Consider the following 14,091-nt stretch of genomic DNA (forward strand, 5'->3'; position numbering starts at 1 on the left):
TGATTTTTGCACTCGTTCTAAGCAATGTATCACACATAGTTGAACCGACAGATAATCACACCACACTATAACATGTGCTTTTATCATCTTTTATCATACTGTTTGATTTTTTAGAGTGCTTTCAGTTGTGTAGTAGTGCAGAGGTTTAGATTAGTTAAGCAGGAAAGATCCCAGGGTTGCCAGGTTTGCGTAAAAACAATCAGCCAAATGGCAATTCGGAGCTAGTCAGAAAAACGCGAGTTAAAAAATTTAAATAGAGTGAAAGGTCTTGGCAGAATGAAAGCGAGAAAAAAATGCCTACACAAGAAAACCCGCTACATAGAAACGACTTTCTACTTTGGTAGCTTTTTATACATGTAGTGGAATAAAAAGTATGATATTTGTCTTTTAAATGTAGTGAAGTTAAAGTTACAAGTACTCAGAAAAAATAATACTCAAGTAAGGTACAGATATTCAAAAAGTGTAGTACTCAAGTAAATTTACTTTGTTACTCTCCACCTCTGCCCAGAAGTGTAGTTTATGGCAAGAACCCTCTCACTGTCATGGTGGAGGAAGGTTTGCTCAATTTTGATTGGACAGTAATGGGCTAACACAAACGGATGCCCAGGACCATCAAATTAGGTCACCACAACGTGTGGGTGTGTGTGTGTGTGTGTGTGTATGTGTGTGTGTGTGTGTGTGTGTGTGTGTGTGTGTGGCTCGATAACTATCACGTTGGGGGGGGGACCATTTGTCCCCACAAAGATAGGAATACCAGTACATTTTGACCTCGTGGGGACATGTGAGGTCCCCATGAGGAAACAAGCTTATAAATCAAACAGAATGATGTTTCTGTTTAATGAATTAATCGCATGTGTTAACACATTAACTTTGACAGCCCTAATTATAACCCTATTGTGGAAAGTGTAAATAATCTGTTTTGTGCTTGTATGTTTATGTAGCAACTCGTGCTAAAATGAGTATGATGAGCTCCATGTCTAAAATCCGAGGAGGAGATAAAGGTCCTGGCTACACACAGACTGAAACCATCCTGGCAGAGTCCATGCAAAGGTTTGGCAGGGAACTTGGAGAGGAATCCAACTTCGGTAATGCTTGCTTTGTCTAAAAATTACATCATGTAATCTGGATTCCATAATTGTGAGATTTATCTTTTATTTTTAATTTTTTATATATCATTTATTATAGTTATTTTGCAAGTCGTGTCCTTTATGTTGACTGTCAGAGTTGGCAGTATGTCCAAAGTTCAGATTCACACCACCTGCAGTTAAATACGCCTGTGCCCTGATTTGCTAGGATTCCACATAAAGGACACTAAATTGCTTGTGCAATCTAACAAATTCTCTTATTGTGAGCAAAGTAAAGTCACAAAATAAGCCCCGTCAGTGTGATCAGGACTCGACGCAAAGCAGATAATAATATTTAATTATCCCGCTTATTAGTTTATTTCTGCGATAACAACCCGCTGCCTCTACATTATCCCATTCTTATTACACGCCGCTCTAGACTACTTGATTCTGATTTGTCAGTCCAGAAATTAGGACTGAGGTATGTAATTAATTCACAGATAAAACCTCTGAAACGGTCCGGATAACCCACAATTCATCTGGGTACTGCGAGTTGTCTTGACAAATTCAGTTAAATGCTTACAAATAAATTCAGTATACATATATATAATTAATAATATGTTTGAGATTATATTTACACATTATTAAACCAAACTGTATGTTTTTCCTGTTTGAACTTCATCTTGGAAGATTGCATGTTACAAATTTTAAAAGGTTACCAATATATCAAGTAATTCCATATTTCTTGTCCAGTATTTACTCATTTGGCGAGTAGCTATGTAATAAGCAAGATAATGTACATCCAGGGATTTTTAGGCGTCACACCCTCACTGGCACCATCCTGCCCCCTCAAATCACCATAGAGACAGAGCGCAGTTATGCTAATTTGAAAACTACGCCCACCGGGGGGGAAAACGATCCGGCCGTCTCCATTGGCTTTGTGTTGTGGGGGGCCGCCTCCTTGTCATTTCTGGTTTATAGCAAAAAACATAATAATGCCTAAAAGCTGCTGTGTGACAAGGTGTACACCTAACAAGCCAAAAATCCCAGAAAAAATTTTTTATAAGCTGTCGAGCCGTAAAACCTAGCCTTTAAGATGAAAAAAAGTGGATCACCGACTACGTTTCCCTCTAGTGGGCGCACTTTCTTTGTTATAAGCCAGAAATGACAAGGAGGCAGCCTCTCGCAATTCAAAGTCAATGGAGACGGATGGTTTGTCCCACCATTCAAATAAGAGAAAGAAATTATTGTCTGATTCCAGTCAGTGAAATATCAAATGGATTATTAATAGTTTACTTTCTAGAAAATGATGAAGTATAAAAAATCACAATGTTATGGTAGGATATTGTAAGAGTATTTTACAAAGTTTATAAATGCCTGGTAAGCAGAGAGAATTCACTGATGGCCAGGCTTGATCTATAGATAATAAGTGTTTTACTCTTGTTTTAGGTCTAGCTTTGATTGAAGCTGGAGAAGCCATGCGAGAGCTCGGTGAAGTTAAAGATGCTTTAGATATGGAGGTCAAGCAGAACTTTATTGATCCCTTGCAGAATATCCATGATAAAGACTTAAGAGAGGTCCAGGTAAGGCACAACAAATTCTTTGCATTATATTTCATGATATTTTAAGGGGACATATCATGAAAATGTGACTTTTTCCATGTTTAAGTCATAATTGGGTCCCCAGTGCTTGTATCAACCTAGAAATGTGTAAGAAAAACCCAGTAACTTAATTTTGGTAAACCATTCTCTGCAAACATGTGACAAAATAGGTAATTGAAATCTGGCTTCCCTTGTGATGTCAGAAGGGGATAATATTGCCCCTTAATCTGCACTATCCAACCATGGCACTGCGATTTAGTGCAGAGACTAATTTGCATTTAAAACGTAACTAAACCCATGGTCAGAGCCTGACTCCACCCACTGGCAATATTTGAAAAATGCAAGAAAAGTAGGCAGATCCCAACAGAGATAGAGGGGACGAACTAAGCTTGTACCAAGTGTGTGGTGAGATCGTAACAAGGGCATGGTAAGCTTGAACCTGCTTACGTCACGAGTCATTTTTTGGACCCAACATCCAATAGAAAAATTCAACTGCAGTAGCCACCGTTCAACCTGAAGAGGGCAGCACTCAGACGTTTTTACACCATATATTGTAGTATTGAACCACTTTATATCCAAATGTCAAAAAACTTACTTAAATCAATCAACAGCACTAATAAACCTTCATTCTTACAGATCAGTAACTAAAAAAAGTTGGATTAGGGTTTAGTTACTTTTTAAAAGGACACACCCAAAAATGACACACATTTGCACACACCTACAAAGTGGCAATTTAACATGCTATAATAAATTATCTATATGGTATTTTGAGCTACAACTTCACATACATACTCTGGGGTCACCAAAGATTTATTTTACATCTTCAAAAAGTCTTGTGAAATGTCCCATTTAATGAAGTTCAATTAAACCCCCAAACAAGTGTATAAATTGTCATTTTATCAACCAGCTTCAAGAGGTATGTATCATCTGGCCAGGGCCAAAATTGTTGGATCAAATTTAAAGTGGCTATATAACATAATACCTAAATCCCCTCTCCAAACCAGAGCATCCTTGGCTCTAGGAAGTCTGGGTATTAACTGTTTTACGGCACTTGTTGTCAGCATACCCCGATACAAAAGAGACTTTTCATCCCCTGGTCATCTTCAAAGCAACTGCTTGAAGAGAAGCATCACTCCGTCACTATGAGAAACCATTTGCATTCACTGCCACATGACCCAAGAACACATTCCAACACACTCAAGAAAGCCTTTTAATGTGATCACTGAATTGTTCTTTTGGTGTAGATTTACTGTGTGGATATTCCTTTGCTATCACTTTAATTCAGTGTGTTTAGTACAGCAAAAATAGACCTGGTGCAGAAACCATTGCAGAACTGCTGGGATAATTTCCAGTTATAGTTGTAATTTTAAAAGTCTGTCTATTTTCAGCAAAGATGATATGAAATATGATATTATATTATGTGAAGAAATATGAATTAAAAACATTCTAAGCAAGACTATTTTGTCAAGCATAATGTGTTGTAGCAGTGAGCAGGTCATAATGATGTCTCCTTATAAAAAAACATCTGAGTCCACTCATCAGGCTCCTTCCAGAATGTTTGAAACGTTTTATTAATTAACACACTAACAAGTAGGGGTGGAACGGTACATGTATTCGTTTCGAATCGGTACAGGGGTCACGGTTCGGTGCATTAATTTAAACAGAGAATACACAGTATGAAAAAAAACTTGCGTGCAAAATAATTAATGTAATGCGGAACTACTGTTAGATACGCGGGTTCTTTATGGACAGCTAATCTGTAGCCCCGCTTTAGCTCTGAAGCTCTGATTGGCGCCGATGCAGCCGAACTCCGCCTATGTATGCGCTCTATCAGTTTTTGTCAGGTCGACGCCGGTCCAGTCAGTAAGTGAGCAGCGACAGCGAGTATGGCAAGTGGTGGTGTTCCACCAGAGTTAGGAGATCCGCCGGCTTCTTTAAGATCGCAAGTTTGGCAAAGCTTCGGTTTCCCAGTCAGTTACAGTAGTACAGGCGAGAGAGTGGTGGAAAAGACGAAGACTGTGTGTCTGCGTTTTTCAGCAGTTGTTGGGAATGTGAGTGGAAATACATCAAATCAGGGCTCTCAAGTCTCACGCATTCACCTTGAGAGACACGCATTTCAGTCAGTTTACACGCTCACACGCCACACTTTGTATTTCTCACGCTGAGAAGTAGGAGATAAATTGTCCTGCTATATACAATAAATAGACAAAGCGCAGGCATACACAGGGCAGTTCTGTTCAGCTGGTTTTTTTAAGTGTGCTCAACTTTACGCAGTGCCATCAGCAACAGAGTATCGCAAGAAATCTTGCGGAGGAGGCTGATTTCAAATAGCTCTCGCGTTACTCTGATGTCATCCACTGTCGTTTCTTGCAGCGCCTCGTGAAGTCGTACACACCTACAAGCATCCTACAAGCCTATTTTTTTTCTTTAGTACATTGATATGAAATAAGGCCAAAATGTAATTTTAAAATTGTATTTATTAGATAACACTTGTAGTACATTTGAACCCATTTGTATAAAAGATGAGTACAAGATTACTTAAAGTGGTATACATTTTTGTAATACGAGTATGTAAAATGAATTTCAGTTCATATTCATGACATCTCAAAATAACACTGATAATGACACCTATGTTTTTAAGATTATCTTAAGTACAAAAAAAATTTGCCTTCTGCATTTTTGTTTTGCTTTTCCCTCCATTGTACCGAAATTGGATCGAACCGTGACGCCTGAACCGAAGTACGAACCGAACCGGGACTTCGGTGTACCGTTCCACCCCTACTAACAAGCTAATGAACATTCTGACATTTCTTCTTTTCCCAGTTGTGCAAATTGAAATAAAATTTAAATTTGATCAATTCATAAGCAGATAATCATTACAATTAACATTATCATTATCAAAATTAAATGTCACAATAGAAAATAATGCCTTTTTTATTCAGCTTTTTCACTTTTTCGGCCAAACACTGGAATTTTTTTTTTTTTTTTTTTGCTGTTTTCTGTCTAAAAATTTGGGTTGGCGAAAATTCGGTGCATCCCTAGTTTTTTCATGTCATTATGCTGTTATGTGAGGATATTTATTGCCATATGAGATGTTCATTGCCGTTATATGCCGTTATATATCTTGTCTATAATATGCAAATCATAAATACATAGTAGGAAATGTATAATGTGGTATACTGCAAAACCTTATAAAACCTTGCCTGTCACCTACATTTTTCCTTCAGCAAGTGATCCTGCTAATTTTTGATATACTGTATGTGAAGATAAATAAACCTTTGCAAATCTGCTGATTTGATCCTCCTGTGTCCTGACCGACAGGCTAGAGTTTTTAAATTCTTTACGGAGGAGGTGCTTTTTCACAGAAAGTTTCAATCACATGATCATTTAATATGCAGAAGCAGCGGGTCAGCATAGAACTGCAAATAGAGTATGTGTGAAAGCACAACAGATGGCTGACGGATCCTACTGCATACGTACTGCAAAACGGAGTAGGTTTGAAACAGGCAGGACCCCGCTTCTGTTACACTTTAACTGTTTAGTATGTTCCTGCTATATCAGCTGCACCATTCCTCTAGGCTGTCAGACACTATAGCGCCCCCTAGCAACAGGCCTAACCATAGCACCTAGTGTCTGTAACAAGCTTAGCTAAAATAGGGAAAAAATCTTTCTCCTTTTCTGCTTCTCATTTTCCTCCTATTATTTGATTTTTCCTGTTTTTTTGGGGAGACCAAAGCTGCTTGAACCACCAGGAAACTTCTCTAACCCTCTAGGTTAGTACCATCAGTAATTACTCAAATCTGTTTTCCATGCTTACACTCCTAAATGATCCACACCCCCTGCCGTCTTCACGGTTTGGATAACAGCAACGTCTAGGTTGCGTCAGTGACTGTTCACACTAATTGCACCGCATATAAACCCCATGATTATTTTAGCTTAGTAAATCTGTACGCACTTGCATTGGCTGTTTGTGCTTCTTTCTCTGTCCACCTGTGTGGCCAGACGTTCAGATCATCCAGCCTTGTCACAAGCTAGAAGGCACCCTTGGGACAAGCTAGAAGCCTGGCTGAACACTGCGACCAATACCTTCCTGCCCGGAGCTACCAGTTACCTAACAGCATCTGAGCCGGGGACATCTGGACAGTGACCTGAGCCAGCCAGTGGACTGTGAACCAACTCGGACTATGACTACAGAGAACGAGCCAGGAACATTGGTGCCCTCGTCTACAGCCTCATCGGCCCGTAAACCTCAGCGATATACATGTCACTCGCAGTGGCGTGTTTACCCACCACGCAAGCCACACAATTGCGTTGGGCCCTGCGGGCTTGGGGCCCCCCTACTGGCCACAATCGGTTGACTTATTTAATGATTTCTTATTTAATGATTGTGTGCCTTTAAAAAAGCTGATCCATGAAAGGCCTCACAATCCACACAAACAGGATACAGCAGACTTCCTTTGACAAAAAGTGGCAGGTGAATGAACAACCTTTCAAAATGCCCTCCTACTGATATTATCATCCAGATCTCTGCACACTGCCTCTTGACCACTGAGACATTTGTCCCAACAACAAGCCACCATGACAGCTGAACAGCAAGAACAGGCCAAACTGAGGTATGACTGGAACAAAGTGACTATCAGCTCCATGTGCCTGCCCAAGCACAAGAACTTTTAATTTCAGTCAGCCAGTTTATCTAAAGTGCATTTGCCAGGTCACCAAGGTCAGGGATCACCCGGTTGCGATAACTCAGTCTCAAGGTCGAACCGACCAAAGCCCAAGCTCACACTGTTTAACACTCTCACAATCAGCAACACACCAGACATTACCTTGGCTCTCAAGTACACACTGCCCGTTGGACTCTTGCCTGTCAACCACTGTAACTGTCAAGGAAATTTGTGCTTTGAACTTCAAGTGGAGTGACCATGCTGAACCTGTTACTTCCTGGTTCACAACCCAGTCAAGTGTGAGAACCTCCTGTCAAACCAGGCCACACCAGAGGCCTACACCCTGGTAAATTAAAGACTGCTATACCTTTGTCCACCACAGGGGGTAGCCATTAAGCACCCCACATGGCCAAGCCCTCATCCACCCACCTTCATTGAAATGTCTGTAGGTCACACCCCCTTACTGGACTGTCTGTCACCCCATGTCCTTATAAAGAGCATGACAGCGGATGATCACTCTAAGAGATGGACCACATCCTGCACCTGCCAACAACTGCTATGGCCTTTCTCATCACAAAAACAAATATGCGGAAAGAATGTCAACTTTGTGAACTTTGACAAACATCACATAACATCGAAACTCAATCCAGCTGCATCCAAGCCATACCAAGCCCCACCTCAGCCAGAAATGAGAAGTTTAATGCGCCTTTGCAATCTTTCACAACAGCTCACTGAGACTCTGCACAGCCATTAACATCTGTAGGTGGAGTGCCAGAACCCAACTCAAATGGCATTGAATCCAGCCTTTAGTAAGACTTTAAAGCATGTCTCAGAACTATTAAGTTTTCTGTGCAGCCACCTGAGACATTTCATCAAGCATGAAGTCACTGCACAACCCACAACGTCTCTTCTGAAAAAGGACCGCCCTTTATGTGTAAATGCTCAGGACCATGCCATGAATGAGCTTGCATGGCACCTGTGCCTCAATCCTATGTCTGGCATACCTTGACCCAAAGGAGTTCTGTATAAAGCTGGATTCACCACCACAGTCTCCAAACTGTTCCATACCAACAACAGGACCAGAAGAAAGGGCATGCTTACACCAGTTAAACACTCCCCACACCAGAACGTGATAATAGAGCTTTGTTCTGGACTACATGAGTCATCCAGCAGGTCTCCATTCACAATAGAGCACAGAATGAGATCAAGGAAATCTGTTATCAACCTATGATGTTTCCCAACAGCCAATGCATCCCCACAGCAGGCAAAACGCACACAAAGCCACATGTTTGCCAGCTTTCCAAGGATGCAATGCTGAGGCACGGTGTGCCCAGAGCAGGTGTTCTGTGGGTAAATGACAAACCTGACCCACTGCAACACTATCTCTATTTGATCTGCTGACTAAATGATATTTGACACTTATATTATAATTAGGCCAGCCAAGAGACTCCAATCTTGTCAAAGCCACACCACTCACCAGTACCTCGATGGATTAAACAGGGGCCAGACAACAACAGTTGCTCAGTTGCTTTTACTTGGCAACAGCTCCAAGAGAGCCCGGATGGACCACAGGTAGAGTATGGCCGGCAATACATACGAGAGGAACATGATGTTAGTGACAAGGCTTGGCATTATCTTTATGCCCAGCCATTTTCGGTAACATTCAACTTTACAGAATTACAGAAGGGGGATCTCTTCCATGACACTGACCCACAGGCACATGCTCGGGTACCATTCATACTCAAATGCACCTGCTGTCCCATCCAGGAATGCTAATGACGCTGTGGTGTGCATTTCTCCAGAGATAGGACACGCCCTAACTGATGTGATGCAATGACCAGCAACAGGTGTACAGTTGCTCTCCTTTGGCTCTCAAGCAGGACGAAAAGGAAGCAAGGTATCCAAGTTGAGATAACGCCTTACAGCTTTGAGAACATCCTCTGCCTGTATGCAACAATGTTGACAACAGTAACAAACCACTTGCAACCCCACCCTCATGATCCAACTGAACATCGTCTGCCAAAGTTTACACCAAAACTTTGACCTACATAATGAGGAATATCTAACGTCTGTCCGTCTGTTGGATCAAATTTAAGGTGGCTATATAACGTAATACTTAACACCCCGTTTTTTTTTTTTCTTATCGGTGCAAAAAAGACTCAAATTGCTCTGCTGATTTTGGACATACAGATATGATTTATACATCATTCAAAACATTAAAATGTGTAAGTTTTGTTGTGTCCGCTCCCAATAAAAACAATTAAGAAAATAAACATGATGCACGTTCTGTTCTCTCTCTCTCTCTCTCTCTCTCTCTCTCTCTCTCTCTCTCTCTCTCTCTCTCTCAGTGAACTCCTTTCAGAAACAAGTCACAAAATGAACTATAACTCAGTGTTTCCCAATCCTGTTCCTTGGGTACCCCTTCCGGAATGTTTTGGATGTCACCTCATTTAGAGCACCTGATTGGACTCATCAGCTTGTTGGGGAGATATGTTAACCAGTGGCGGCCGGTGACCTCTTTTTTTTCGAGGGTGCACAATGCGAACTTCATCATAACATGTATGTAGCCCATCATGTGTGTGGCTTGTCGTTTCAAAATGTGTGTTTGGCACGTCATGTAAACTTACATCACGCAGGAAAATAGATCCTGTTGCAGACGCTTCTGAGATATTTATGATAAAAGAGACCATCCCGTTTGACAGATACTCACTTAATCTCATGTGTAATCAGTGTTTAGTGTTAAATTAGTTGCTTGTGAGTATTTTGTGAACATGGGTGTCTCTTTTATCATAAACCCTTTCGATACGTTTGCAGCAGGCAGATATTTTGACAAGACGTGTGATGTGGTTCAGATGTGGTTCACATGAGCAACTATCACACATTTTGAAATGACGAGCAACACAGATGACACTCCGAGCACATTTTGAATTTGCGTCCCTCGGAAGAGAGGTCACCGGCTGCCACTGATGTTAACCATTCTAGAAGGAGGCTGATGAGTTGAATCAGGTGTTTTATATAAGATATCTAAAACTTTCTGGGAGGGGGTACTTGAGCACCAGGATGGTGAAGCACTGACTTAAGCCCGGTATACACTGTGCGATTTTAAATAGTCCTTTAGGATTGTTGCTTGCCACACTGTGCGATCAATATCGTAGTTAAGTCCATGTCACACTGTATGATCTCAGTTTCCATCAATGTCAGACTGTACGAATTAAAAGACTTTTAAAAATCGGACGCACGCAAACAAACGTGTCCTCAGTTTTACGTCATCGATCGACGACGGCTGTGCAAACACACGCTGAAGCGAAGGCTAGCAAACCGAAACAACATTTACCGTTCATTTTAATAATAAGCCAAAAAAGAAGAAGGAGACGAGTACCTGGCATTTGAATTTCCAGCGCGGTTTCTCTCCGGGCTGCTTCATTTATATCCTATCATGGTACAGTGGTGATGAGACGTTGTACAAACACTCTTTATCTTTCAATAACTCCAAGTTTCTGTTCAATAACTTCTAATTGATATGTTATCAATTAAAATTAAAATTGTGTTATTCTCTCACCTCTGTTTTGTCCAACCTCTCTAAAAAAATTCCCTAATTTGTTGCAATATTTCAAAATAATTTGCTTTGGTCTGATAAATAAATAAATATTATTTATTTATTTATAATTTTGGGTTAACTATAACTTTAAAATGTCCTTTTTTCTTGAAAGAAATAATTTGCTTATGTCAGTCCGTGATATTGACTTCAATAAACAACAGACCTTTCCTTTGTGTGACACTTTAGCCAAAAGACGCTTGTGTACACTAAGCTCTAGTAGAAAAATCTTAATAACTTTTCAACCTAATATAATTACATTTTCTTGTAATCTAATTATTAAGGCAACAATTAAACATAATATGCTTGGTGATCACTGACTAAATTGTCAGAGTCTTTGAGAGAGACAAAGCTTTGAAATGTGAATAAACATTGTTAGTTGCTGAACATCAGTTTCTAAGAGTTTTTTTCTCCATTGCTAACTTTCTTCACAGCATCACCTGAAGAAGCTGGAAGGGCGAAGGTTGGACTTTGACTATAAGAAGAAAAGGCAAGGCAAAGTGACAGGTGATGAGATCAAACAGGCACTGGAGAAGTTCGATGAAACGAAGGAAGTCGCAGAACTAAGCATGTTTCACATTCTAGAAAGTGATGTAAGAACTCTCTTCAGCTTGTGACCTGGCATATGCTTACCCTTTAACAATGTATCTTACACACGGATCCTTATTCACAATCAATTTGCTGTCATCTACTCTCTTGTGTAGTTCTTATACGTGTTGTAATTGTGTTTGAGCAGATTGAACAGGTGAGCCAGCTTGCTGCTCTGGTTCAAGCTCAGGTGAACTACCACAGACAGGCCACAGAGATCCTTCAGAAGCTGTCCAGCAAGATAGAGGACAGGTTTGTGTTTTAGGTTAAATCCGAGCATGATGTAGAGGCACAGGAAATCTTGCAGAACATTGACATGAAAGACCTCCCAAAAATCTTGCAAGTACAACCATACACTTTTGTAAAGTTCATATGTTAGGTAATATGTAAATAGTACAAGTTATCAAGCTGTTAATTGATAATAGATCTGTTAAAAGTGAACCTTATAATGTGGATGTACTGTTTAATTTTTTGCCATATTGACTTATTTCTGTTCTCAAATTGCAGAATAGCAGAAGCTTCCAGTAAGCCAAGAAAAGAGTATGTTCCCAAACCTCGAACCTCCATAGATTTCAGTGAGAACCATAATGGGAATATTGGCCACAGTGGCCCACCCAGGTCACCAGGTAGGCTAATATCTTGAATAAATCTAGGAAATAAAGCATCCCTCCCTCTTTGCTATAATAAATAATAAATTTCTGTCCTTTTTCAGCTCCAATGGACCAGCCTTGTTGTCGGGCACTTTATGATTTTGACGCTGAAAATGAGGGTGAGTTGGGCTTCAAAGAAGGAGACATCATCACCTTAACCAGCAAGATTGATGAGAACTGGTATGAAGGAATGGTCGGTGGGAAGTCTGGCTTCTTCCCTGTCAACTATGTAGAAGTCCTTGTAGCTTTGCCCCACTAAGTTCTATGCATGTAGTCTTATCATTACTGTACCTGAAAAATCTAATTGCTTCTTTTATAAGAGAAGAAAACAGCCAAAATAAACAGCACAAAAGCCCTGTTGTTGTTTATTTGCATATGAAATAAACAAGGAAGACTTTGGGTTGCCCTTCCCTAGATATTATTCCTGGTTGCGTTGGAATGGTACCACTTTACTGTATTATTTACTTACTTTTTTAAGGTTCACCTGATATCTGCTTTGCCTGCTGCTATGTATCCTAAATGTTCTGATGTTGTCCGAGTTCATTTTTGCCTGTTTCCAATGCTAACAACAAACCATGATTTGCTTTCCTTACTGTGTGTGTGAGTGTGTGCGTGTGTGTGTGTGACTATAAATATGCTTGGGTTGAATCTGATACCTGTAATCTAAATCAATGAAAATGCATATAATTTATTTAATAATTTTATTTTTATGTAAAGTATGCAAGTTCTGAACCAGCTGTGAAAAAATTGAATTAGAATATGAATGACTTTTTATGTTTTCCTAAAAGAGGTTTTCAAACTTGAGCCAATGTTGCTATATGTCAGCAGATTCGTTTTGAAAAAGCAACAAATGTTAAGCCATTTATTGGTTTATTTCTGTAAAGAGTGTTAAGTATTTTAACACAAAGAAATAACACACATCACCTTTAATTATATCTCATTTAAGAATTAGGTGCAGTTCTGGTTGTAAATGATGTACAATGATGTGAATGATTTTCAACATAGTATATGTATACACCTGCATTAAAAAATTAAAGTTTGAAAATTTATTTAGTTAATGTTCTATTTATTGATATTAAATGTAAAATCCCTTTTGTTGAAAATTAAAATCATGGTGTAAATTAACAGACAATATTTCTTTATTTTCCTCAGTGAGCTCTGTACAGCCTTTATGTGTTTTTTTTCCACTGTGTGTAGTCATGTAATTGTAGTTTCATGTGTTGCATTTGGATAAGTGTTACAGAATATACTTGCAGATAAGAAACAGGCACTTAATATTTATTCTTATTTACCAAAGGAGTATTTAGGCATAAAGTCCTACATATCATCTCCTTATCAGCATGCATTTTGAATGAATTCTAAATGACAGCCCTGTACTGAAAAAAGGAAAAAAATGAACTACAATAAATGCAATAAATTAATGCTGCATGCGGTCTATGTGTATTTTATTTGACAGCCAGTAGGTGATGCTGCTTCAAAACAGACTAAACGGACTCTGAAGCCATTGTGTCTAAAAGCAAATTCACACTTGATCTAAAAGACATTTCTGTGAATTAGATTGCTGTTGTTTGGTGTTTGTTAGATCAGTGTGAATTGAGAATTAATGTGTGTCTAAATTAACTAAACCAAAGACTTGAATATTTTGTGAAATTTACATAGTTTGCCAAGATTTTACGTTTTTTAATGTCAACTAAATTATTGCATGCCACTTGCATACCCATTATTTTGTTGCACTTATGTTGAGTAATAACATGCAATTTTTTTTAGGTTGCACTTTCTTTACAAACTCTCATTAAATGGTAGCTACATCTCAACTTACACTTATTACAATATAAGTAGACTGTTAGGGTACACTCTAAAAACAAACGGTACTAAATAGCACAAAAAGTGGTTCATTGTCTCGTAATCATAGGGGAACCATTTTAAGTG

The 14,091-nt window shown here is 39.4% G+C and overlaps 1 protein-coding gene across 2 annotated transcripts in view; it reads left to right on the top strand.

Moving 5' to 3' along the window:
* The window catches only part of sh3gl2a (SH3 domain containing GRB2 like 2a, endophilin A1), a 37,940-nt gene extending 25,422 nt beyond the window's left edge, over positions 1–12,518 (top strand). For both annotated transcript variants that reach the window (XM_055205293.2, XM_055205292.2), the window contains 6 exons: positions 942–1,085; positions 2,514–2,647; positions 11,359–11,517; positions 11,661–11,764; positions 12,020–12,138; positions 12,225–12,518. In XM_055205293.2, the coding sequence (XP_055061268.1) occupies positions 942–1,085; positions 2,514–2,647; positions 11,359–11,517; positions 11,661–11,764; positions 12,020–12,138; positions 12,225–12,421 (857 nt within the window). In that variant the 3' untranslated portion in view covers positions 12,422–12,518. The remainder of the gene's footprint in view (positions 1–941; positions 1,086–2,513; positions 2,648–11,358; positions 11,518–11,660; positions 11,765–12,019; positions 12,139–12,224) is intronic.
* Positions 12,519–14,091: the final 1,573 nt, after the last annotated feature.

Source organism: Misgurnus anguillicaudatus, chromosome 3, assembly GCF_027580225.2.
Source record: "Misgurnus anguillicaudatus chromosome 3, ASM2758022v2, whole genome shotgun sequence".
In the NCBI taxonomy this organism is placed as follows: domain Eukaryota; kingdom Metazoa; phylum Chordata; class Actinopteri; order Cypriniformes; family Cobitidae; genus Misgurnus; species Misgurnus anguillicaudatus.